The 27,071-nt window shown below is 36.0% G+C and overlaps 2 protein-coding genes and 1 long non-coding RNA gene across 6 annotated transcripts; 2 read left to right on the forward strand and 1 right to left on the reverse strand.

Moving 5' to 3' along the window:
- Positions 1-557: 557 nt before the first annotated feature.
- LOC103980557 (uncharacterized) lies at positions 558-2,109 on the reverse strand. Of its 3 annotated transcripts, none has more exons than XR_010495534.1 (3): positions 1,882-2,109; positions 1,706-1,811; positions 558-1,548 (listed from the first exon to the last, which is right to left on the reverse strand). It is a non-coding gene; the product is annotated as an uncharacterized LOC103980557 (long non-coding RNA). The 3 variants fall into 3 exon arrangements; XR_010495533.1 differs by having other exon boundaries at positions 1,628-1,811; XR_010495532.1 differs by having other exon boundaries at positions 558-1,023; positions 1,202-1,811.
- Positions 2,110-3,749: 1,640 nt separating this feature from the next.
- LOC103980558 (uncharacterized) lies at positions 3,750-5,374 on the forward strand. Its single transcript, XM_065149256.1, has 3 exons — positions 3,750-3,958; positions 4,069-4,135; positions 4,312-5,374. Exons 1-3 carry the CDS (start codon positions 3,887-3,889, stop codon positions 5,160-5,162), a joined length of 990 nt encoding a protein of 329 aa, XP_065005328.1. The 5' UTR covers positions 3,750-3,886; the 3' UTR covers positions 5,163-5,374.
- A 5,324-nt stretch (positions 5,375-10,698) lies between these two features.
- On the forward strand, positions 10,699-26,697 carry LOC135637133 (centromere/kinetochore protein zw10 homolog). 2 transcript variants are annotated; one of them, XM_065149581.1, is made up of 15 exons: positions 10,699-11,354; positions 11,459-11,596; positions 12,024-12,197; positions 12,989-13,147; positions 15,523-15,756; positions 15,867-15,983; positions 17,061-17,153; positions 17,551-17,646; positions 20,111-20,239; positions 20,317-20,394; positions 22,990-23,148; positions 23,229-23,385; positions 23,507-23,589; positions 25,674-25,801; positions 26,300-26,697. In XM_065149581.1, the coding sequence occupies exons 1-14, from the start codon at positions 10,794-10,796 to the stop codon at positions 25,755-25,757; spliced, it is 2,262 nt and encodes a 753-aa protein (XP_065005653.1). In that variant the 5' UTR covers positions 10,699-10,793; the 3' UTR covers positions 25,758-25,801; positions 26,300-26,697. The 2 variants fall into 2 exon arrangements, with proteins under 2 accessions (XP_065005653.1, XP_065005652.1); XM_065149580.1 differs by having other exon boundaries at positions 10,700-11,354; positions 15,840-15,983.
- The last annotated feature ends 374 nt before the right edge of the window (positions 26,698-27,071 follow it).

Raw genomic sequence — 27,071 nt, forward strand, 5'->3', positions numbered from 1 at the left:
TCATTGCTTGAAGACTAAGCTTTCATCAAACATGTCCTTACAAGACTGCTTTAAACACCACAGCTCTTTATATTTACAGGACTCCTGAGATCACATTGCTAAAAGACTGCTTTAAACACCACTAAGCTTCTTAGTTCTTAGCATTACTCACTACAAGAAAAACTGGGTTTACATCTCTCAAAAAGCTTCATCTTTGATTCATAAATAAACTTGTAGTTACTAATCAATCACGACAACTCAATTTTCACATAATAACTAGGAAAAAATTAGAACGGGCTGTACTGAAAAGAATAGCTTACTAAGCAAATTTGCTCATTTAAAGATGCTTCAGATATGAAGCACTAATAATAATATAAAAGAACTTGATGACCAGTATAATCAATCAGGCTCTCTGTGCCCCCACAATGTCCTAAAGATAGATAGGAATGGCATGAAAGCCCCAAGAAAAATTCCACTCAAAGAATAATGATCAAGACTCATAAAATCATACAGGAAGATATAAGGAAAAATAAGAGGAAACTTACTTTTGAATTAAGTGGAAGATGTTTTACTTGCAAACTAATAATAAATTGCCCTCAAGTGTTAAACAACCAATGCAGTGTACCAGTTATCCAACTAATACATAGTGAACACTCAAAGAATACAAAGTTGAACTGGTGTTGAGAGTAAATAATATAGTTAGCTATGCTTGGCATCCTACTACATTTCTTACATTCAGAAAAGATAGAAAGAAAACTATCAAATATGATAATAAAAAACCAGCTTTTCATCCTGGCTGTCTGGCATCAATACATGAGACCATTTCAGCTGCATATGGGGTCAAGTTGAATCTTACATGAAATAATCAAGATTTAACCAATGGCTGGCTAAACTTCAGAGCATTATTTGCTCTCAGTCATAGATGTAATTAACCTCCAGAATGTTGTGTGCTCTCTCTGACCATGCACATTACAGTCATCTAGTGCGTATCAAGGATATCTCCTGTCTTGCCCAAAAAATTCAGAGGCTGGCACAGAGTCAACACTGCAATAAACCCAATTCACAAAGTCAACAATTTCTGATGACAGGAATTTTCTGCATACACGACTTCTAATGATGCAGTATGAGATTTCACAAATCATGAAGAGAAACAAGAGATCTTCCAAGACAGGTGAAGTTGACACCCAAATCAGCACAATAAGAATTCTCGTGGAATTTTTACCAGCAACATCATCAGTAGGGATTTCGTTATCTGAGAGTCGTGAGCTACCAATACTGGAGAAAATTTTCCAGTGTCTTGAGTCTTGTCACCCAGAATTTGGGAGAAGTAACGAGAAACATAATCATGTAGCTAAGTCAAACCTTCAAATCACGGAAGACATCTCAATCACCTTCATAGGAAACCACGCCCTTCTGTCCATTAGTGTGATCAGCTTTACTTCGTTTTCCCCACTTATTCCTCCCGAAGCCATGTTAAATCCATCTCACAATATCTGCGGCTTGCCCGTTCTTGACGACTTACAAAACAGATCCAGCTTCCTAGCTAAAAATGATATTTTAATTCATCATCTGGATAGAACAGCAAAATGATAATATCCCAATTAGCAAGATTTAGTACGAGAACTAAACCAAATTGGAACATACGTACATAGTTAAAGATGTCTATTTGACAACTACAGGCATCCAAACAGAACGGGAACAGTTTATTGCGCAGAAAGAAAATTACTTTCCTCATCCATCAATCATCAAGCTCGAGCCTTCCATCACTCCGTACCGATCTTTATGTTTATGGCACTATTATTGCCGACTCAAAAATAGCCATCACCTCAGATCTGCAGAAGTCAATCAAGATCTGCAGCATCAACTGGGTCACATCAATCAACGCAACCATCAAATTTGTACCTTTTTTCTCCCAGTCTCTGGTGTAAAGAATAGAGCTAAAGAAGAGATCGCAACAAATGGACGGCGAAGGGGGATCGGGAGACGGGTCGATGTGGAAGTCCGGATGCTGACGTTCGTCGACCTACTCCCCCTTCGAACGCATAGAAAAGCAAGAAAATGAACGGACCTGACCACCGCCACGAGAGAGACTAACAGGGCCAGTAAGAGATCGATGAACCGCTGCCCCCAGAGATCAATAGACTCGAGAGGACGAGGAGGAGGAAGAGGGGATCGGAGATTGGAGACGTGCGTCGATCGGGTCAAGCAGAGCCGTCGGATCCAGGCTCCGGTTCGTATCAGTGGCTCTCGCCCGCCAGTTTGGACATCAAGATTCGGTCACGCGAGTCTTGCGTTGATGGCGAGTTCAGTCGAAAAAGACGCGAACGGTTCGGACCGGCCTGGTTTACCAGGTAATTCCACAATCTCGACGTGCGTCGATCGGGTCAAGCAGAGCCGTCGGATCCAGGTTCCGGTTTGGATCAGTGGCTCTCGCCCGCCAGTTTGGACATCAAGATTCGGTCACGCGAGTCTTGCGTTGATGGCGAGTTCAGTCGAAAAAGACGCGAACGGTTCGGACCGGCCTGGTTTACCAGGTAATTCCACAATCTCGACGTGTGTCGATCGGGTCAAACAGAGCCGTCAGATCCAGGTTCCGGTTCGGATCAGTGGCTCTCGCCCGCCAGTTTGGACATGATCTTATTTATTTTTTTGATATAATTTAACATTATATGATCTTATTTAATTAAATAAATATATTATAAATCTGATTGGATTCTAATTATGATTATCGATCAATAAAAAAATATATTTATGATATACTTCTTTAAGAGATGCATTTGATGAGAAAACTAATCACTTATCCTACGTTTCTTACTCTCGATTATAAAAAGATAAAACCTCTTAGGGGTATACGATGCATGACACACGATTAAAATTATTGATTTATTCTTGTCTCTTTTTATTTATCATTTTATTGTTCAAAATAGTCTTATGCTGAATATGAGACCGAAGCAAATTTTTGATATTTTCTATATTTTATAGATTCATTCTATAAATACTATTCATAAATAGTGTTTAAGTGTATAGATGCCTCCGAATTTTTTATGGTCTGATTTATAAATTCTATTTTAGGGTACATGTGATATTGATAGGCTCCCTAACCTAGAGGATTAATTTTGATCATGGCTTCAAAAACATTTTGATTTCAAAATTGACGGACAATTTCAATACAAATTACTAATTTTCTTTATTATAGTTTAATTAAAAATTTAAAACATAAAAAAAATTAAATAAAAAAAATTGATAGTTTTAATTTGAAATCGACAAAAGATTGATTTGGTTTCGATTTTAACCCAATTCGAATTCCGATTCGAACCAAACAACTATGAGCTTCATCATAATCATAGTTTCTCATGAACTTAGTTTGAAACAAAATCAAATAGTAACACCCAAATGCTTCTTCTAAACTTACCAAATTGTCTTGATGGACTTGACAAATATAGGCCATAGATTGGTAGCATAAATGTTGCTCATAAAAAGTTGCATGTCTGAGTAGTAACACACCAAACCTTTATATTTGGTTTTCTTCTTATTTTCAATATTTACAAATAGATGATGTGAAAAATAGGATATATATATATATATATATATATATATATATATATATATATATATATATATATATATATATATATATATATATATATATATATATATATATATATATATATATATATATATATATATATATATAAAGAGAAAACCCCTTTAAAGTTTCAGGGATTGTTTGGTAAATTCAGTCACTCTCGGCCCTAAAAGGAGGAGAAACGAATGAAAGCGGAAACCGCAATCTTTTTGGTTATCCGTTTCGCTTCGCTCTGCGTCCCTCCGCCTCTTCCTCATCCTCTGTTGCTTCCGTCGTCGATTCTTCTCTCTCTCATTCTTCAAGGAAGAGAAGGAGGAAGAGATGGGTTCCGACGCCGCGGCCTACGATGCCTCCGTTGCCGCCATCTCTCGCGACATCGCCAGGAAAAAGAGGGTACAAATTCACGAATTCTTTTCTTCCTCCTCCTCCTCTGCCTCCTCATCCTTAATTCGTGTGATTCGATCCCAATTACACGTCTGATTTCGTGTCTTTTTTTCGATCAGGCCAACAGGTCCGCAAAATTGAAGCAGTGCAAGCTCGATGCAAGGCGCGAGCAGTGGCTCTCCCAAGGTATTCATCCGATTTGTTTCGTTGCTCGGCGATTAGTTTGCGGATTTTTTTGGGGGGAATGAGCGTGAATTTAGTTTAGTAACTTTTGAGGATCTATTTATCTCTCTTCCTTGGGGATCTTTTGATGTTTTTGTCTCAAAATTCGATTTTGTTGAGATTTCTTTTACGATCTGCAGTGAGGAACAAGGATTGCATGGTGACGAGCAGGGGAGCGCCTGCTGCCTCTTCTTCCCCTCATGTTGCTCTTTCTAAGAAGTTGGATCGCACATCGAAGGAGGAGGAGAAGCATGGGGTTGAGGTGGAGCCGGATGGGTTGAGTTCCCACGAAAGTGAGGAAGGTTCCCCGACTCACAGCAGCCACATGAATGGATGTGCTAACCATAGCATCAGCAGCGAAAGCAGCTTCGGATCCTCTTCCAGAAGCTTTAGCAATGCCGAAGTGGAGGAAGATATTTGCGAGGAGAGAGGGGAAGAGAAAGAGGGAATAGACGATTGGGAGGCCTTAGCTGATGCATTGCCCATCGCTCATGACCGCAATCAACCCAATCTGAACCCCCTAGCTTCCGTCCCAGATTCTACTGCAACAGCCGTTGGAACGAACAAAGATTGCCATGAGGGCTTCGCAAAACCACATGACAAGCCAATGGTTCCTAGAGCTTGGAGGGCAGATGATGCTTTTCGCCCACAGAGCCTGCCCAACCTCTCAAAGCAGTGGAGTTTCCCTGTGAGCAGAGAAAGGCACCATGCAGCAGCTAGGTGGGCTCACCATGACATCCTTTCCGCGCCATCAACATGTCCCATCTGCTGTGAGGACTTGGATCCAACGGACTCAAGCTTCCTCCCCTGTAACTGTGGCTTCCGCCTCTGCCTCTTCTGCCACAAGCGGATTCTCGAAGCAGATGGTCGCTGCCCTGGGTGCAGGAAGCATTATGATCCAATGGCTGGTGGTGAGGTGGGCAATGGGGGAGGAATGCAACCAGTAACTCTCCGCCTCTCTCATGCCTGTAGCATGATTTCACGAACCTAGGGTGAGAGGATCAGCTACTTTGTTTCCCTTTTTGGGTCTTTCCAGTGAGTGTTCTCATCTGCGAGATCTGAGGGTTGTTTGTGTTTTCATCATTATAGATCATATGTTGGATCTTCTTACAAGGAAGGCCATGTGAATATGGGCATAGGGTTTGGGTGTATAAGGACTAATTTTGGTAAATTTAATGCAGCGAAGTTTTGAATTTCCATAAACTGTATGATCAGGGACAATTACTTCTGTATATACTTGTATTGGGTTCTTTATTCATCGACCAGGTTCTTGTATGACAATTACGTGGGAAGTACCTTTTACATAGCATGTTACATATTCATACATCGTGGAGTTTGGTTATTTTCCTACTTTGATATAGCGAATGATGTATAATTGTCATCCCATCATCTAATGCTTTTGTGGATAGAGCATGTCAATCATAATATACATTGGATTTAGATTGGTGAGAAAAAGTCATGGAAGTTCCTGAGATGCATCTTTGACTTCCAAGAGGGTATGCATTTTAATTTTTTATTAATTGGTACTTCTGTTTTCTTATATTTATTTATTGAATTTTGCTAATTCTGTAACTTCATGATGCAGGTTAAACTTATCTAATTATTACTACACTGCTGGTCTAGTTGTATGATCGTCCTTCATGAATCTTCATTATGCTTTTTTATCACATATTGGTTAGTCTTTTGGTTTGGAGAAAAAAAAATATTGATGTTTGCAATGTTGTCCTTTATGTTACATCTAAATTTGTTTTTCTCTATGAATTTATTACTTCTGACATCAAATGAGTTTGTTTTGCTAACTTTTGAAGATTATTTATCATTTGGTGAAATCTTAGTTTGAAAAGTAGCTTTATTGTTTCTTGAGGTTGCAAGTACTATTCATCATTTATTTCTTTACGCATTTCTATGACATTAAATTCCTTTTGGTAACTGGAAAAAGGTATTGATACTTGAGAAGCTGTTGGTCAAGGTATATACACTTGAGTTTTGCTTTATAAAACCATCAAATTTATAGTCAAATTAACTTGTGTAGGTCGCAAAGAGGCACAGTTGCATAATTCAAAATCTCGATATTGGACCTGTACTGGTCCCTGGGCAGACTAGTGTTCTTCTAATATGAACCAGTGTACTGATAAATGGTACACAGCTAGAAGGAGGAGGAGGAGAAGGCGAAGAGAGGAGGCTGAGGAGTAGGGAGGCCATCAACAGCAGATTGGAGATTAAAAAAATTTGAACAGGACCAAGCAAATATCTTGGTCCAGGTGCTGGTTCCTAGTTGGACTGGTGAATACCAATCGGTATTACTGGTCCGACCAGCTTTTTGAACTGAGTTGTTGATGTTAACAAAGAAGATAAATTATTGACATATTTGTCTTCTATGTTGCCAAGCATGCTTTTGTGTGACCTAGATGAATCCTATCTGATAAAGACAAGCTATGAATATTACCAATGAGTTCGTGTCAGTAGGTGTTGTAGTAAGCTAAATTAATTACGCAAGATTGTTGCAAGGAACAACTGCAAAATTCAGGATTCTTAAATAAAAAAAAAGTAAGTTGAAGAAAGCAAATTTAAAAAATAGAGGCATTTACAAGATTGCAAGTAGTCTAAAGCTAGATAAAGGAATGGAGTGGAAGACTGATGTTGAGTTTCACAAAATCTTCTCCAAAATTTAAGATGAGGATTTAAAAGATTGACAAATTGGTGCTTTCTTGTATTTGTGACTACTGAATAGGTTATTTCTGAATAAAGTTTGAAATAGTATATAGTTTTATCTGAAAATTAACAAAGGAACATGTTTTGACAATTGTAAAATATTTGGTAACCTAAAACGGATACTGTTTATAAATACAATCTACAAGGATGTCACTTATCACCATGGTTATCATTTATCAACTCATTACTGGAGTTTTGGCTATTGAAAGATAATGGTTTGCTTACCCCTTGTCATGCCCTTGTTAAATGATAGACACAGTTATTAGGTAGTTAAATTTGATGAATTCTTAATATTATCCATGCATGAAGCTAGGTGCATCCGATTTAAAGATCCTATGGAGATGAGATTTTTACTCCATTGCTTCTGAAAATAAATCTCTCTTACTGCAGCAGCTTTTCTTTTCCATTATTAGATAAACAAAGAATTCAGTATATCTGATGTCAATTGGTTTGAGCTTCAGAGTTACTACCCCTCTATTCTTCTGAATCAGTTTGATTTGTTTTAAATGCTTGGTTTCTTTAATGTGTCAGATACCATATGCTTGAAGGACATGTATACGGTTTATGCTTCAAGTGTTCTTGCAGTTCTTCCTGAAAACAGGATTTTGCTAGTCTTGGAGAAACATGTAAATATCATCATCCACATGACAAACATGACATATGACTAGTTCAGTTGAATGTTTTGAGTCTACCTGTTTGAAAGATTTCTACTGCTTGTTGGCCTCCACTTGCAAATGAAACTTCTGTATTCTTTCTAGTATCCACCACCTTCACTTATGGATGTTATAATATTTTTCTTCTATCCTGTAGCAAATTATGAAATTACTGTGCAATGTTAACTTAATGTAGATTCCAGAATGAAAAATCATGTGCTACTACGTGAGAACTGGAACAAGAAGATCTGGAGTTGCCTACAAGTTCAATCATCCGCAGCCTGCCACCCCTGGAATAATATTTTCTCCTACAAGATCATCAGCCCATGGATTTTCTAGTTTCATTATACCCCTATCTGGGAATCAACTAACTAGTGCCCTTGTTATTCATCTCACCCATATAACCATGCACATGCAACAGAATTGGAGTACTTACATGGTTAGTAGATCTGTGCTTTACAAAGTGTGGGTGAGCTAAATGATAGATATTCCTTTGTCTTTTATAAACCATAACATCCTTAGTTGTTTGGTATGTTACAAGATGCCTTTTCTTCTACTGTGATCTTTGTGATACATTTGCCTGTTTTATATAAATATCATCTCTTAACTGATATTTGTGAAGCACTAATGTGTCAGAAATTAAATGTTTGTTTACAGAATTCAATTTGCAGGTGTTAATATTATTTTGCGAGCATCCTTTCCTTGCATTTGCAAGTCTCAAGTTATTTGCATCTTCATGCAACTGTTGCTCCATTATTAGGGGACAGAGTGGCATATGATTTTGTATGAGGTCAAGTTTATCTGTTAATTAAGTTAATCACTCTATAAACAAATGTGATGATATTGTCAGTATGATCTTCTATTTGGAAGCATCGTTAACTATCTCATTTACTCCCTCTTAACTATTCCATCTTATATTTAACTATTCGAGGATGCCAGTTAAGCTAGTGTAATTGGTTTGGTAGTTAAGGCCCAGGGATCAAATCACAGTCTCTCCACATACCATTTGCAGCAAAAATAAAAAAAAACCTTAAAATGATTCTTCTATACATGTTAACATAAGTACAATTTAATATTTTTACAATAGTCATTGCTAGTTTACAGTTTAGAATCCAGTTTCCAATTTAAATTAAGAATCTGATTTACATGTTTACTAACTGCAATATACTTTTATTATATCTATTTGCCTTGGTTCCTTGATGATGATCATGGATTCTCAATATATTCATGTTGTTAGAGTGGCCATGCTTTCATATTTGTACTAAATGTATAGTTTTGGTTTCATATTTTTTGTAAACCCGATACACTTCTTTAGTTTCTTTTAGGATTCTGAGGCTTTTAAAATCTTCATGGCTCATGAGTGTCAATGGACTTTAGTTAATTAGCCAATAACCATGATTGGCCAATAAATGGTTTAATGTGTTTTCTTTTCTGCCTTGCTATGATTCTCTATCGTACTCATTTTGTAATTTTGTTCTGAAAGCTAAATTGCCCATGTTTGTCACTCGTTTATTCATCGTGTCATATTCTGTAGTTTGTGAAAGCTTTGATTCTCTATCACGCTCATGTTGTAGTTTTGTTCTGAAAGCTGAACTGCCTATGTTCGTCACTCGTTTATTCATCATGCCATATTCTGTAGTTTGTGAAAGCTATGATTGTCTATCGTACTCATGTTGTAGTTTTGTTCTGAAAGCTAAATTGCCTATGTTCTGTCACTCGTTTATTCATCTTGTGTCATATTCTGTAGTTTGTGAAACATTATGCTGACACCTGAAGCAAGCTTTTAATGCATGCCAGGGCAACATGAACCATATTTCTTATGCCGATATGCTTCCACCCAATCAACTCCAGGCATAAAACACAGCCAGGTTGCGGCATGCTGCTAAGTTTATTTGAGAGGCCTGATCAACCAGATTGTCAATATTACATTAAAACTGGGATCTGAAAATATGTGGAGCCTCTTTTAAGAATCTTCACCCAAATGAGAGGAACCAAGCAGCCACAGTAGGACTCTTGCAGCTTCCTCTAGGACCAGTAATGTTGATTCTCTCTCTTTATCTCTATACTATTCTTCCAGTTCTTCTGCCTTTGGAAGTTTCTAACTGCACTCTTCATTTCTTGTCTCTGTTGATTATTATCAGAGGGTCTGCCTATGTGTGCTCCTTCTATGCTGCCTATGGAAGCCAAATGTATTATGATGGTACAGCCTGCAAATCTGATCATCCATTCTCAAGACATTATAGGTATATTCTGGTTTCATTTTCTCATGAGAAACCTTCATGTTTTTTGCAACCAAACGATTTTACAAGTTATGTGGTCATCAGCTGAAAATCCATCTTTGAAGTCATCAAAGTTTACTGATCTTCTCATGAAGTCTGAAACAAACAGTGCACAGTAGAATCCTCAAAGCAAATGAAGATGTGAATCTTTCAGCACATACATCTCCATGCAATGGAGATTAGGCATCTCTGTTTCCTATCTCACTAGTTTTGCCTGTCCTATTGTGTTTTGGCTATACAATATCTGTATTGTAGTTGATGATGAGAGAGGGGTATGGTCTTCTCTGATGTATTGCAGGCAATGTTGCAAGTTAAATGGTAGTCTTCCACTTACAAGGAAATATCAAGCCTGTTGTTGAGGGGTGAGAACCATTTCATGTTCCCATTTTCTGCTTTGTGAAGCTGGTTTGTCAGAATAAATGATCATAAAATTGGACTTACTGTTTCTGCAGTGAGCAGTTTCTTGTCAAAAAAAATCCAATACAAGTCTTTTTTTTCTTCTCTATTTTAATAGAGGACAAAGAAAAATGATAAAGGGAGGTGGCACACTACATACCTACTCTCAAACATAGTTAGAAAAATGATATCTGATTGAGAAGAGAGAGAACAAAAAACACTCAGATAGCATCAAATACCCCCTTCAATTTTAGTAATAATCCTTTATATTTAGGAGATTCATTTAATTGAGGTTCAGAAGATTAAAGCATTTATAACACTAGATTTTTTTTTGTCTTTATTATTAAGGAAGAATGCAAAGAATTTTCATGGTTTGACTGGAAGTCAACGTCATGAAGGGGATTAATCGAGACCACATCGAAACGGGGTAAATATTTTAACGGGTCGGATTGTTGTAAGTACCCGATGGATCCGACTCGTGGCCGCTCTAGTAAAAGTAAAACCGACGCCGCCTCCGTCCGACTCCGACCTCTTCTTCGCTTCCTTCCCCGAGAGGTCTTCGGGTAAACGACCGTCGACGCCATGGACGTCCTCTCGGGCTCCATCGACGTTCGCGACCTCCTCCCGAGCGGCGAGCTCGACGAGTCCTCCCCTCTTTCCGCCCCCGACCTCCGCCTCCTGGTCGACCGCCTCCAGATCCGCTCCCTGCGCATCAAGGACAAGGTGCGGTCCTACGTCCTCGCCCACCGCGCCGAATTCGCCGACCTCTTTTCCCGCTGCTCCCTCGCCGCCGCCTCCGCTGACGACCTGACCCGCTCGCTGTCCGGCGCCCTCCGCCTCCTCTCCGACCGCCCTCTCGACCTCGAGATCCAGGACCTCGTCTCCGAAATTAGGGCGAAGAGACGGGAGCTCGAGGAGCGCCGGGAGGCGCTGGAGGTGGTGCGGGCCGTCTCCGCCCTGCACCGCCGTCTCGCATCGGCCAGGGAGGACCTCAGGGCCATGAGATTGGTCGCGGCGGCTGAAGCCGTCAGGGATCTCAAGAAAGGGCTATCCGTCGCGGACGTGGAGGAGGGGGGCAGCGTAGAGAACGAGCCGGCAGTGTTTGGGTTCTTGAGGAAGGAGTGGGCTGAGTGCCTCGATGAGGTAGTTGCGATTTCAGTTCTTGGTGCAAAATCCATATCTTTTTCACGGATTAACTGAACTTTAATATTTCTTCTTCTTCTTCTTCTTCTTCTTCTTCTTGATAGCTTCAAGAGGTGCTTGCCAAAAATGTACTGAACTGTTTCCATTTTGAACCGGAGAACAATAGACTGATTGTGAGATCTGTATCTAAAGTCGAAGATGTTCACTATATCAAGCTCCACCAGATGTTGGAGGCAATGGAGGTGATCTGATGCTTATTTTTACTTTTTAGCATTACGAGTACATTTTATGCTAAGAAAGATAACATGTTCGGGACCGTGCTTATCTTGGCTTCAAAACCATACAGTTTATAAGAACTATAACCAACAGTTATGAGTGATTAACTAGTTAGGCATGAAGCTTATTGGTTTCTCCCCTTTTATGTTTTATTGTTGTTTCAGTTAGCACTTTAATGCCATAGAACTTGTAGTGAACTTGTTTCAGTTAACATCTTTTTTTCACCAAAAGATGCTTATGATAGATGTGTCCAGCCATAAGTAGTGGATGCTAGTATATATATAGATTTTTGAAGGTTCTGTGAGCCTTGTGTTTCCTATTCCAAACTTGTAACCGACCTCCAGTTTTTTAATATGTTCCCTCTTTCTAATGAAAATTTTACCCTGAATGCAGATTGTTGGTGTTCTTGATTATGGGCTGGCAAGAGTGGCAGATTTGTTGATCAAACGGGTCATTATCACTTCCATAACAAACAAATCCATCAATGTTTTAGTTGAAGTGCATGATGAGGGCTCTCTTGCAAGTTGTGAAACAATTCTTGGCATAGTTCCATCATCTGAATTGCAGGTAATTTTGCACTGAATCCTTGAGCTATTGCTGCTTTGTGCTACTGCATGAAGGCATGCTAACTAAACCAAACAGTTTCTTGGGTAAACACAAGTGTTTTCGATACCAAAATCTGCACCATAAATGATAAGGAAATCAGACAGTAATTTTTATCTTGATCTTGGATTTCATAGAATCATGAGACTTCTTGATAGAATGCTACTGGAGTTCTTTTTTAAATTTTATTTTAGATGGTCACCCATATGTTAAATAAAGTCAACTAGCAGCTTATGAGTTAACCATATGCTATTTGGGTCGAAGGTCTAGCATTTGCATCCCTATGCATCGATGTGGTAACTATAGATGTCTTAGAAAGAAAAGACATATCTGACCATGATTCCTACCCTTTAATAGGAGAAGAAAATAAAATTTGGGCTTTAACTTGATTTTTGCTTATGTGACTTGTTTTGCACTTCATTTTGAGAACATGATATTATTTGGTTGCTAGTGAAGTTGTATTTACCGATTATCTGGCCATGTTTTCTTCCAGTGTTAAGAAGTGTAAATGTTATCAAAATTTTAATTTGCTTCCCAACCTTATTGGACAATAGATTATTAAATTCGTTCCCTTTTGATTAATCCCTTAGATTTATTCCTTTGATTTAATTTCTCTGCACAATGGACTAGCAATAATAAGTGTTTTTAATTTCTTACTTATCCTTGAAGGATTGATTTCAGGTAATTCGAAATGTTTTTCTTTTTCTGTAAATAACTTGTTTTCTGTTAACATTTTTCATTTTTTTCTTTTGTAGGAAGATCTCGATGGAACTTGTCTTTACTCAAGGCTTAGTCAAATAGTAAAGTTCATATACAAATTCATTTGCTTCGAGAATGCTATATGGATGCAATGTTTTGGAAGATTGACTTGGCCAAGAATGGCAGATCTAATTATAACTCATTTTCTTTCCAAGGTGTGTGCACCATTTTTTAAATCTTGATCAAGCTATTAGTCTAGCATACAATAGAATTCTGGTCAGATAGTTAGAATTGCCTGTATTCCTGTATTATATCTTGACATCAGGTTAAAAAGCTTAGTTCCTCAAGTTTTCTATCATTGTTCTCGATTTAATTGGATTCAAATTGGGTTTTTAGTTGGATGGCTTTCAAGTCTTCTAATACTGTTATGAATCTAATTAGATTCATATTGATTTTTTAGTTAGATGATATCCTATCTGATATAGCAAGCAACCTAAGTGGTACAATATGTACCATGACCCAAAATAATGAACCAGAAAATTCTTATCCCATGTACCATGAACCATGCTACGTGACATAACCAGTACCCATGTTTGTCCCATGACCTGAATGTTCCACATTCCAGGTGATATGTTCTGTTATCATAAAGCCAATCATAGACTAACTAAAATGACCTCCATTCTTTTTTGTTTTTTGATAGCACTTTGGTGCTAGCTAACTAACCAAGATGCTTAAACTAGAGTTGATAGTAGTACACTTATCAGACCCTTATAAGCTAATCTTAGTCTTATTCACTTCCGATGTGAGATTAATCGGGGGTGTTATAATTGTATCACGACTCGGCCCTGATGGGCTAATTGGTCTATCAACTGTATTTGGCCCAAATCACTAGCCAAGATGCTTAAATTAGAGTTGATAGTAGTACACTCATTAGACCCTTATAAGTCAATTTTAGTCTTACTTACTTCCGATGTGGGACTAATCGGGGGTGTTACAATTGTGTTGCTTGCCCCCCACAAAAAAAAAAACAAAAAAATCACTTGATACACTATCAAACTTGCTAACGTTTTGTTCTAAACCTCTTGAAACTTTATTAAGATTTGTTGGTCATTTTCTTTTGACATGTGTTTCTTTGCTTGTTACTAATAAAAAGGTATATTATTTCTAGATGTTGATCTTTCACCATTCAATCATATACAAGTCTTAACAATTACATAGATGTTGTAATTGTAAATGGCATGAAATGTGGTGGCATTTGTCATTCATATTGTGAGCTCAAAAATGGTCCTAGAATGTCCATGAAGTTCTTACCAGTTGAGTTCTTTGTCAAAATGTTGTTCTCTTCATTTAAATGAGTATACTATTATCTATTGTCCAACAAGAGGAGTCATGGACTGTCCTAATCTGTAAATATTTGTCTTCATTTGTTTCCTTTGTTTTGTGAGTCCCACTTGTTGGTACTTATTCATTTTGAATATAACCTTGTCGGATCATTGATCAAGATATTGTGCCCCTTTGTTTTTTTGTTCGTATTATATGCACATGTTATCAGACATTGTGTAGGTACAATGCAACATTGTTTCCATGTTGGGATTGTGTTATTAAAGAGAACAATGCAATAGAAAATGTTATCTGTACCCTTATTAGGATCTCATCATACTGGTTGTACTGATTGGTATGTTGTTCGGCATATGGGTACACAATTAAAATATATGAGAACTTTGTTTAATATGTTTGTATTAACCCATATGGGGTGCATTGATATACTAAACAGTATGGTAAGTTGGGTATGTGACAATGTTTGAAATCAATGTTCAGTTTTGATTAACTTAATTGGGTTGTGGAGTTGCTATTTTATTATTTCCTTTTAAATCCATTAAAAATCTATTTGTATGAACTGGGATTGGATGCTAATTTTGCTGGAACTTGTTGGACCATGGGAATGGGAATGAAGCAAGCTCAGATGATTGATGGGTCAGCTTGTCATTGCCTGGCTTCCACTGATTCTTAGCTGTTTTGATAATCCACTTGGAAAATGAGGGTCTTGGAATTAGACATAGTTGGTCAAACAAACCATGACACTAGATTATACCACTTCCATGAGACGTGTTTACTGTGACGTTCATTTTTTTTTTTCCTAGTGTTATTTAATCTGGCACATGGAGTTATGAATTTCCATTTGAACACATGAAGAATTATGATCAAATTGTATTTTTCTAGCCTTGTTATGATATTGCATCTTAACTATTGACTCAGTGGAGATCAAGAAGCTTGACAGTGCCACTAAATGCTTTTTGTTTGATTCTCAAGAATGCTTTGTTTCTCAATTGTATCTTCATTTGACATCTTGGTTTACACATTTTGCAACAAATGATGGCAGTTCATATCAAATGCTATCATAACAGCTTGATTCTTGCTGGTAGTCAAATAACATTTTGGTGTAGAATTCTCCTCCTGAAATTCATCTCATCTACATGATACCACAAAGTTATTAAGTTGCCATTTTCTAAAATCATGCCGGTTTCGGATTTATAATTATCAGCATAAGTACAAAATTTGAATAATACAAGCTCAAAACTGTCTTTTCTAGGCTGTGCCTGATGATGCTTCGAAGATCGCTGGCTTCCAAAATGTCATCAAACGTACTGCTGATTTTGAGACCTTTTTGAAGGAAATGAAATTGATTTCATCAACTGACAGGAATGAAGAGAAGTTGAGTTATTTTGCTCATGATGTTGAAGTTCATTTTGCTTCCAGGAAGAGGAATGAGATTTTGGCAAGTGCTAGAAATTATCTTCTACAGTTCAACTATGATCTGCCTCCCGTGAGTCCATCAAAATAGATTTTTCTGATGCTTGACCATCTTGTGTGTTGCATTCTTTATGTATATTGCCATAAATGTTGCAGGCAAATATGTCAAGTGTTTCCTTACAGGCTTCTGATGGTGGAGAAAATTGTGTGTCTGTTGTTGGTTTGCTTTTCCAGTCTGATAAGTGTCTTGTTTCTAAGGCAGTCTTTCACCTAATGGATCTAGTGCACAGAGCACTTAAGGTATGTTGGCTTTACTATTACAAAACTATATTGTTTTCTCTACACAAAGAAACACGGTCTATCATCTTAGCAAATTATTAGCATGCTTGAAAATAAATTTTAACATGCCCTGTCAATTACACACCTTAAGTATTTGCATACTTCCAGCTAACTTGACCGATCTTACATGACCTGTAGAATGTATTTTGTTAGGACAAATGTGAGAACTAAGAAGCCACATTATTAAACATTATGTGCAATATACTGCAAATCTTTGTAGCTTTCTTTTCATTCTTCTCTTTTGTATTTTTTACTTGCATTTGTTGTGTCCGTTTAGCATGTGTATCCGACTGTCTGATTTGTTTTTATATATAATGGAGATATGGAATTCACCAGGAATAAACTACTTAATAGATCATATTTGATACTTATGTCTCCATAATGATAACGGAAAATTTTAGAGGTTGGACATATAAGAAGTCTATAAGAAGAAAGCCTCTAATTGTCAAGTTACTTGGTAAGTGTGCAGCCATAAATTTGTATTTGACATGCAGAGTTAGAAACATATCCGACACATTTCCTAGAGTTGACTCAGGTCTGGGTAACAATTGTAAATTGAAGATCGATGGGAATTTGAGTTTGTGATTTAGCAGTCTCCTTTTTCTAATGAAATAATCTTTTCTCTATAGAGTTTGAACTAATGATCACTTTACATGTAATTGGTATGTCAAAGGGAATATTTTTTGTGCAATTTCCAGACAAACCAGTTGTTTTGCCTTGTTCATACTTGAGAACAAGTATGCTTGCTAGGATTTCATGTGCTAGGTGGTGTGACCCAATGCCCAACCATTTCAATGGCAGATCTGTGTTGTGTGTTGATGTATATTCTTGTTGCCAATGTGTAGAACTTTCATTGATGAATTGCCTCTCTCTCCTATTCTGCAAGGTGAAAATCCTTGCATGGTGATCTCAGCTACGATAAATTCTGTCATTTATCTCCTTTGCTTATTAGTATGCTTTATTTTTGCTTGCATTTTGTTCTCTGACTAGCAGATAATATCTTTGAATGTAATTTTGATTAATGAACAACCAGTGCAGGATGCTTGTTTGTCCCCTACAAGAGTGGCAAAGGAGTTTTATCATGCTGCAAGGGATGCTCTACTTTTATACAGAGCTGTTATACCCATTAAGGTCTGTGTAATCGTTGCAAATACCATATGGATTTCTTTAGCTGAATTCTTTGAACCTTTGAAGTTTGAATGATTCTATGTAAAATTGCAGCTTCTTGGTTTTGCACAAAATATAATTGCTTGGTATAAATAGCATTGACATTATACCTTTTTAAAATAAATTTGCTATTTTTTGGAGAAAAATAAGCTTTAGGTTGATGCATTTATGCTAGTAATCTATCCTCCTTGAAAGACAACAAAGATTTCCAGTTCTCCATATTACAGTTTGTAATTCAGCCATATTCAAGAATTAATAGAAGTATTAACACATCATATTTATTCTGCATTTTGTAGTGTAGAATTCATATGCATCTCTATTATGACAAGTTATGCTTACTACTCTATGTTTGTTCGTGAAGTTAGGGAAGAAGTTGGAGAGTATTAGTCAAGTGGCAATTATTATCCACAATGAATGTCAATATTTGTCCCAGGAGAATCTTGGACTTGCCTTTGAGGTTTGTGTGAATTTGCATTCTGCAATATTGTTCTTTATATAGCTTTAACATCAAGGTGTTTGATTAAAATATTTTTGTTTTTCATGTGACTAGTTTGTCAAATATTTTCAACACATGGCAACGGCAACATTAATATTTGGTGTTGCAGTAAGAATATTGAAGTCTCTCTCAAAGGCAAACTGTATAATCAAGGAAAAAATGTGCAGTTTATATTATAAATTCAGTTTTACAATGTTCCAATTCCATAGGGAATTTTGTTCTTCATTAGGTTGGACATATATAATCATTTTTCTTTTTGGGTTCTTCTTAAACAAGTAGATTTTCTTAATAGTTGCTTAAGTAGAATTATGTATAGATTTGGTCTTTCCTATTTTATGCATGCCTTAGAGGTTGATGCTGTTGCCTATTAGAAGCCTCAGTTTAGAGCAACCATAAAGTTGTTATCTTTCTTTGTGTCAATGTAAGTTGCAATACTGCAAGGACCTATCTTTCAGTTTGGCATCATGTTATATAGTGAGCCTGCCCCCTGGTCAACATTTCTTTGCTAGGAACGTAGGATCTTTGCTTATGAACCACATTGAGTTGTCTCGTGTGTAAAAAAAGTTCTAGACCATTTCTTGATGTTTAAATCTTAACACCACAAGAAAAAATGATGATAATACATTTACGTATATGTTTGCGTGTACAAAATTTTTATTGGGAGGACTGAGGCCTCATTTCTATCAACTCAAAATTAGTTGGCTCTAGTGTGTAAAAAAAGGTTCTAGACCATTTCTTGATGTTTAAATCTTAACATCACAAGAAAAAATGATGAGAATACATATATGAACCACATTGAGTTGGCTCTATTGTGTAAAAAAAGTTCTAGACCATTTCTTGATGTTTAAATCTTAACCACAAGAAAAAATGATGAGAATACATCTATGTATATGTCTGTGTACAAAAATTTTATTGGGAGGACTGAGGACTCACTTCTATCAACTTAAAATTAGTAATGGAGACTAATCTCATATCAGCTTCATCTAACAACCTATAATATATTTTGTCTAACATTAGTAGAGACTTATTTGAACTAGTTGAATTTTGATGTCATTTAACAATATTTAAATGAGGGTCAATCATTTTAATCATTAAGGTAATCTAGATTGTGGTTTTTAACTTTTATGCATAAATTATTTTATACATTTTATTTTTGGTTTTTTAATATTATGAATGTCATAGATGATGTCTAGTAAATCTAATCATCAGTTTAAAGCCTCCATGATTGATTTTGAGGTGATATGATTAAGTCTTAATCCTGCCAGTAGGGTATGTATACACACATGTACTCGTTTATGTATGTCTGGACAGACATATATATTCATTTATGCATACATGTATATATACGGAAGAACTGTTTTTGGAATTTTACATTTTCACTCTTTCCATTCAAACATGTGCACCAGACATTTGCAGCATGATTCAAACTCTTGACATCATGACTGAGCATGATGTGCCTTAACTAGTAGGATGACTCCAAGATTATATGGAAGACATTTTTCTTGCTTCTGTTGGAGCAACCATAACTCCTAACAACTCCTGACCTCTGGACCACTGGTTGGTAATCTTGTGCATGCATAGTAAGTCCAACTTATTATATCACATCTGCACCTTTTCATGTCACTTTTTAATTCATATGCATCCAAAGACAAACTCATGATCCAACATTTGGTGCATGATGCTAGCATGTTAAGATGCTATCATGGTCTCAGTGCAAGCTGTTAAGATGCCTAAATGTTGACCTCTCTAGTTTGGTCTAGGCCAAATGCTGGTTGCACAGGCAGGAGCCTGGAAAAAGTACGGATAAAGTAATATAAATTCTACATAAAATTAAGTAAGTTTTAACAGTTAAATAAAATCTTAATTTGAAAATAAATTATACATCATACGCAATTCTCCCAAATTGACTTTCCAATGGAGACCACGTAAGGAGCTTTTCATCCATTGTTTCATGTTGAACACTGCAATTATAATCCCAGGACTTATTCACTTCAATCTCTTTTGCATGTGGTTTGATGAAGGTTATCACGTAAAATATTAACATAAATAGGTGCAGAAGAAAAAAAGGGAAAACATATCATAATAATCACTATAAGGTACGAATCATGGTTGAAAAGGCAGGCATACTAGAAGATTTAACAAATTGGCATTGTTCTTATTGTATGTCACACAAATATGTAAAACAATTATTTTCACATTGTAGCTTGTTCCAAAAAACACTATATTGCACATGTTTACTCACAATTATAACTCTGTATTTTTTATCTATATTTTGATTCATATCCTATATTAATATTTATTTGATATAAGTGACCATATCATGTGTATATTATTATGTGCCGAGTAAGATATTGTTCTTCGAAGGAGTTACTGTCATTTGTTGTTGCATTAACCATCATGTATGCTATGAATTCTTGATTTTCAGTACCGTGCAGATTTTCCAAGTGGCTTGCAGAAACATGCAGTGTTTGTTGACATTGCACTAAGTTTTCATCAGATGGCACAAAATATTCTTCAAAAACAAGTTCAATTAGTTGTTAGTAGTTTGAGGGAGGTATGGTTTCACAGTTTATTGATTTCACTCCCATATCTTGATTGCATCTTTTTTACCTGATCCTTCATGGTCTTCAGGCTATTGATGGAGCTGATGGTTTTCAGAATACCCATCAACCACAGCATTATGAATCAGCAAAATTTGGTCTAGAGCAGGTATATCAGTTCAATATTCTGTGTTATGCGACATGCTGTTACTTCATACTTGGCCAGGTTATATGATATCACAAAAATCTTTTGATGTCAGAACTTTCATAATCTTATTGAATTTCCTAATCTTATGAACTTTCATAATCTTTTGATGCATTTTCAGTGCTAACAATTTTCTTTGTTTTTATAAATTTTATTTATATAATATCTTAGACTATTCAAATGCACATCGCCTGTCATATAATATAAATGTGGATATCCTGTATTTTGTACTATTTCAAAACATTGGATGAGGGCAGGATGTGCAAAATAAGTTTACTTCCATTTTTAGCTAGGTTTCATGGGTTCTATGTGGAGTTAATCTTCATTCTTTTTTTCCCCTTTTTAATTGGCAAACAGGGAGGAGAGATGAGGGGGCTTGAAGGGTTGGAACAATTATGAACGTCTGACCCTTCACAACCATAACTGAGGTAATCTTGAGTTCCATGCCACGATGTGGAAGGGAGCTCTTTTCTAGAAATATCTATAGAGAATTACTTGAGGTCTAATAATTATTATAAATATTAGGAAAAAATCAAGAATGTTGTTTGGTCAACCTAGAAGCATGGGTAATACCAAATTTACGTTGTACTGGTGAACAATAATGCATCAACTAAGCAACTGTACTTACCAGTAGCACTTGATGTTAAGGTTGAGCATACACCAGGAAACAGCCTAATTTAAGTAGGACATTTACTGGTTGTCAACAGCAGTTGTGGTGTTCTTTATAGGCACATGAAGCATGCCAAAGCATGGACATGAGGTGCAATAGTACAATCAGATTTTCATATCCCATAGGCAAAACAGTTCTACGTAAGTGTATGACTCATGCGCTCAAGTGCGAGTCATTTTCATAAACACATTTATGAAAATGAGTAAGTAGCTAGATATTTCATTTATGAAATTTAGTCATTTTCATAATAAAATGTCTCAGTTCTACTTATTGATTTTCATAAACAGCTATAATGAACAGTTCCACTTAAGTCTATTTATTTTGCTATTAACATAACCACATTTTCATGGTTGAAAAGATAGTTCGTAAGGTTCATATTGGCTTGTTCTTAACTGGCTACAATTGATTTCTCAGCCATATGACGATCACTAGCAGTCTTGCTGGAAGTCAGCAGGGATCAAAGAGGAGTGCAGATGGAAAAATAACAGAGCTTTTGTCAACACAAAACCTTGGGGTCACACCAAGTTCACTGTCACTATCATTAGTTGACGCCTTGCAAGTTGCTGCCAAGCATGGTTGCCAATCTCAAGGTCAAGGATGAGTCTTGAGAGAATATGAGAGAGTAGGAAAGAATAAATTAGGAGTCTTAATCACCAATTACCCATATGGTGATCGCACAACCACAACGGGACCACCGTGCATGCTGTTGGAAACTTTGGATAGAGAATTACTAATAATGGGAAAACTAATCTTAATGTAGAATTGTAGATACATATAGTTAAATCTTTAATTATTTGGAAATTTTGATATATATTATACACCATCAAATACTATTCTTTTACCTTTGAAAAAAGCCTTCAATATCATCATTTTTTAGGTATCTTTTAGTATATATCTTTTTTAATTGTTCTTTTTAATCTTTTAGATTTTTTATTATGTTAATAGCAAAATAAATGAGTAAGTAGCTAGTAAACAGAAGTCATTTTATCAAAAAAATAATTTTAAATAAATCTGAGCCCAAAAGATGTGTTTATAATTTATATGTCATTAAAATGTTTCAAACTTAAAAATTTTAATTTAAACTTGTAAATGCATTCTAAAAATCATTTTTAACAAAATAACACTAGATTTTGAAATTTTGTTATTTTTGACAATATGATGGTTCAATAATGTGTCAACCACGAGAACCTATTGATATAATTAATTATTTCTGAAAGAAAATGTTATAAACATTGAAAAGGAAAAAAGTTTACATTATTTTTGAAAAACTGGTGCCTTGTTTTGCTCAGGCAAACACTTCTTCTGTGCTTCTCACTTCAGGTGATTATGAGATTTTGTGCCTTGAGAGTGCTCTTTGCCTTTGGCCAACATGAAAAGTCTTAATTAACTTGGAAAAATCTCATTTTCATGTACTAGATGTTATATATCTTGTAAATGTGAACGAACTCCTATTGGAAAGGTAAATTAAGATTATGAAGAACATCAATTGAGCATTGATAACTTAGGTAGCCATAGAATAAGAACTCTTCCAGTTATTGGGGATATAAATCATATTTAACCTTTATTTTTAGAGAAGAACTCGAGCCTTCATTTCTTGTTCTGTTGCGTGTTTATTTTCACATTATCATGTCACTAATTATGCTTATTTCCAAATTTGTGCTAACATTTTCGTTTTGATATTTGACAAATTTTGTGCATTGAATACAGAAACCTCTAGGCCTTGTAAAGTTTTAGTCTTAATTATTTGCTTTGATAATTTTAGTCGGATGTTCTATTGGTTATGCTTTTCAACCACATTATTTTGACCTTTTGTATCACTATTAAGAAAATTTTGTCAGTATGTTTTTACTGGAACTACACTTTGTACTTATATTTTCTTGTGCCAATAGGTTATTTTTATTATAGAGAAAGCACATATTATGTGGGAGCCACTCATGCCAGCTTCAACTTACAAGAGAGCTATGTGCTCAGTAATGGATTATGTCTTTTCTGGAATCACCAGAGATATGCTGCTTTTAGATGATTTGGCAGCTGAGGAGACTTTACAGGTTCTCTTGCTAGCCTCTGTCTATATCAATGTAAGCTGTGTTAATATTATATATCACTAAATTTCTTCACTTGGTTCAAGCTACAAAGACTGATCCAGATGACGCTAGAGAATCTCTCTTCTTTGTTTGAGTCACTTATTGCTGATGTGGATGAAAAGGAAAGGTTCTTGAATCAGAATACGTGGAGTCAGTTAGACAAGATGATGTCATCTTTACCTAAATTCCGCAAGCTTGCAGGTATCGGGTCAGATGTAAATGTGATTATATGCTGACAAATTTTATGTGACACATGATGAATGTGAAGTCTCTGTACCTATGTGATGTTCCGTTTCTCAACTATTGCAATTTATCTTGCTAGAACTGTATGATATGCCGTTAAAATCAATCACCGCAACATGGGAAAGTGGAGAGCTTCTCAGTTGTGGCTTTACATCATCTGAGGTATATCTAGTATAGCATTCTGTGTTAATAAGTTTAAAGTTGTGTGTCTTGAAAGTCATTCGCTGATGATTCTTCTAAAATTTTTTATATTTCACATATGAATTTATCATGATCGCTTGACATGATAAATCATGGTTGTCCTGGCATATAAATTTTATATCTGGGCATGAGATTCTGTCATTTAAACATTTCTTCCTGGCTTTAGTTGATTGAGGGAGCACATCCAGTTTACCGGATCTGAACTAAAGAGAGTGTGTTGTATATGATACAGTTGATTCTTTTAAATAATTTCTAGTTGTATTGGACAGAACTCTTTTCCATTCTAAACTTAAAGTATGCTTCCCTTATATTCACCTAAACTCCAGAAAAGTAATTTACATGACAATGACTCATGGCACGAAAAGAATTATGATGTTCAGAGTCCAATATTAACAAGTTGTGGTCGAAGTATTTTTCGTTGTAATTTCTATCAGGTGGAAGTTAGATGAATACATGCTATCTATTGACTGGTAAGAGAGACAACCCATTGCCCTACCAATTAAGGACATCTATTTACTGCTGAAAGATGTCCAGATAATCTTAAATTTAAGGCTTTTTATAGGTTGACTATGACATGTAATATCTGTTGCACATACTGTAACACCAGTTTGATATGTGGTTCTCCTTATAGTTCTTCCTGAGGCTGATATTAAAAACAAAAAGCATGGGCATGTGTGAGTTACTTTGCTTCATCTTGAGGGCAAACTTAGGCAAGAGAGAGACTTGTGCAAAATCCTAAAAGTTGATGATAGGCAGGTAGACATCCTTACCTGACTGGTTGCATTTTAAAGTTTGTGCAACCAAGGGTTAACCATTTGAAGTTTTTCTAGACTTGGAAAAAGTCAATGGGAAGAGCAGATATCAAGCTTTGACATAAGGATCTAAAATTCATGCCAAAGACAAAAAAATCAAGCCAATGAAGCAGAAATCCATTCTAAGTATATTATATGACTTGAATTTAAGATATTTACAGTGACAAGTATTTCATTTAGTGAATTGGTTTCTTGTTTCATTTTCGTTTTTCTATCTAACAGATAAGTTGGTCCTTTTTGAGTGACTATATAGCTTAGTATTGTTTGGTGTACACATCGACTTGTATTTACCAATCTGATCAGGCACTGGTGATGGACTATATAACTCGGTATTGCTTGGTGTACTTTTCATGTTTATTATCTTTCCAGTGATGTCACGAAGTATACAATGATGTACTGCTTGATGAATCGGTACCATATTTATAAATTGGGACTAGTATTTGAAATCTTGCAATGAAATTTCAGTTATTTTGGTATGTCTTCACGGGGAAATTAGGAAAAATAGTGGAATCTGAAGCTAAGGTGATCACTCAGGATATATAGATGATGTCCAATATTGTAAGGCTGACTTGAAATTTTTTAAACAAATATGACACTTGAGAAATTTCACGGATTGGTAATATTCTTGAGATTGGAAAATATAAGCATCTCAGTTAGATCAAACTTGAAAAATATTTTTGTGATACTTGGGTTATGCAGAGTTTGAACCCCTCCAATGTGAGAGAATGTCATGATCCATATGGTGAAGCAAGATTTTTATTTGTGGATACCATGTGAGAGAATACCATGCGTGCAGAAACGCTAGCAGAAAAAGTGCAAACTCTAATGTTAACTCAGTATATGATTTCTGGAGAGTGAATTGTTGTGACATTTCACATTGCCTATATATGTTGGCATTGTGGAGTTGCCTATCTAATGGTTTAATTTACATCTTATTGGAATGATTTCAACATCATTTACCCCTGTAGTCAGTTTTCAAAATGTATGATGATGCTTACAGTGACATGCATCTACATAAACCAGAAATTACATAATTGGCCTTGAAATGACCCATGAATTGGCTTCCTTCTATTTTAAGCTAAAAAATAGTGAAAATATGCTATTAGTTGGATGGATGTTTCTCACGCAACATGAAGTAGCTCCAACTGACTTGGTTTGAAGATGAATTTTTATGCTTGTACTCTCATTTGGGAGAAAATTATTGTAAAATATAATATTCTCTGGCTTTTGCAGGTGGAAACTTTTATCAAAGCAATCTTTGCAGATTCCCCCTTGAGAAAGGAATGTTTGCAGAGAATAAAAAGTGCAAGTGATTAGCTGATTCTTATTTTCCACCAAGACTTAACCAGACTGTTTTAAAGGTCAGTCTTCTTTTTCTTGGCAGAACTTATCTTGATCAGTGTGTTCTTTATGGTTATAGTTAATGTACAGGAGCACATATCTGCTAATGGGGCAATTGAATTGATGCATGAGTATTTGGTAACTCATGCATGAACAAGTGCCTGATCTACAAATGCTAGATGGCTTCTTTGGATGCCTCATTTGCAAATGTTGCAATTGTTGATGTCTGAACTCTTGCATTTGGGGGTTGTGCTTGTTGTTAGGAAAATTGAGTAAAGTTAAGAAAAACGTTTTCTTTTGGTGGCAGATTTTTATTTTTGACAATGTTCAAATGCTTAAGTATAAAAAAGCATAGGAATATTTTTTATTTCAGTATCTTTTGAGTAACACAGTGCTTAAGTATAAATATATTATTATTATTATTATTATTATTTTAAATATCAGTGCATTCCTTTAATATTTTTCCTTTGCTTGACGAAATGCTTGATGTGTTAACATGTGTGGATACATGCATCCAGGGATAATGCAGCAGGAAAGCAAACACGCCATGCATTGTGGATCCTTTGGTATGCTTCTAACTTGAGCACTAAAACGAGGCAACCACCAACCAGCAGGGCTCAGTGAAAAATTGATGGTTTACACTCTGGTCGAGAGGCAAAATATAAGGATCTTAAGATTACTAGGTTTCCTAATGCTGTGTATTATTATTATAGGATGTAGCCATCAAGTGTGACGAGTTTTGTGCGATGCACACGCTGCCCAATTTCTTGTGCTTCCATTGCTGCAGATGTTCAGTCATGCCATCTTTTTTGTTGGCACAAATATTAGTATTATCTGTTTATTTCTTTGGCTGTACTTGAATTAAACAAGCAATTATATTGCTGGAGTACCAAATATATACGTAATTGATTGATCACATCTCATATGACTCTTTAAATTGAGCAACCTAACTGTGTTTTTGTTCTCAGTTAAAATAGCTGCTGCAGGTGGTTCTGTTTATGTTTGAGAGGAGCACTATTTCAGTGTATATTAGGTATTTAGTTTGACATACACATCATATCAAACCAAGCTAATTGCTACAAGACTTGTAGGCAAAGTTCACTTGCAAGTAACTGTGCTAACAATCATACATCAACTAACATCAACACATCTTTGAAGAGAAAACCATTAGCATAACTTGGAAACTAATTGTCACCAAAAGTTATGTAACTTTGATTCTTTGTATTAGTAATGACCGATCAGTCGCAGGTTTCACCCGTAGAAAACAAAAAGAGTGATCAGCTTCATTGC

Source organism: Musa acuminata, chromosome BXJ3-4 (assembly GCF_036884655.1).
Source record: "Musa acuminata AAA Group cultivar baxijiao chromosome BXJ3-4, Cavendish_Baxijiao_AAA, whole genome shotgun sequence".
NCBI classification, from domain to species: Eukaryota; Viridiplantae; Streptophyta; class Magnoliopsida; order Zingiberales; family Musaceae; genus Musa; species Musa acuminata.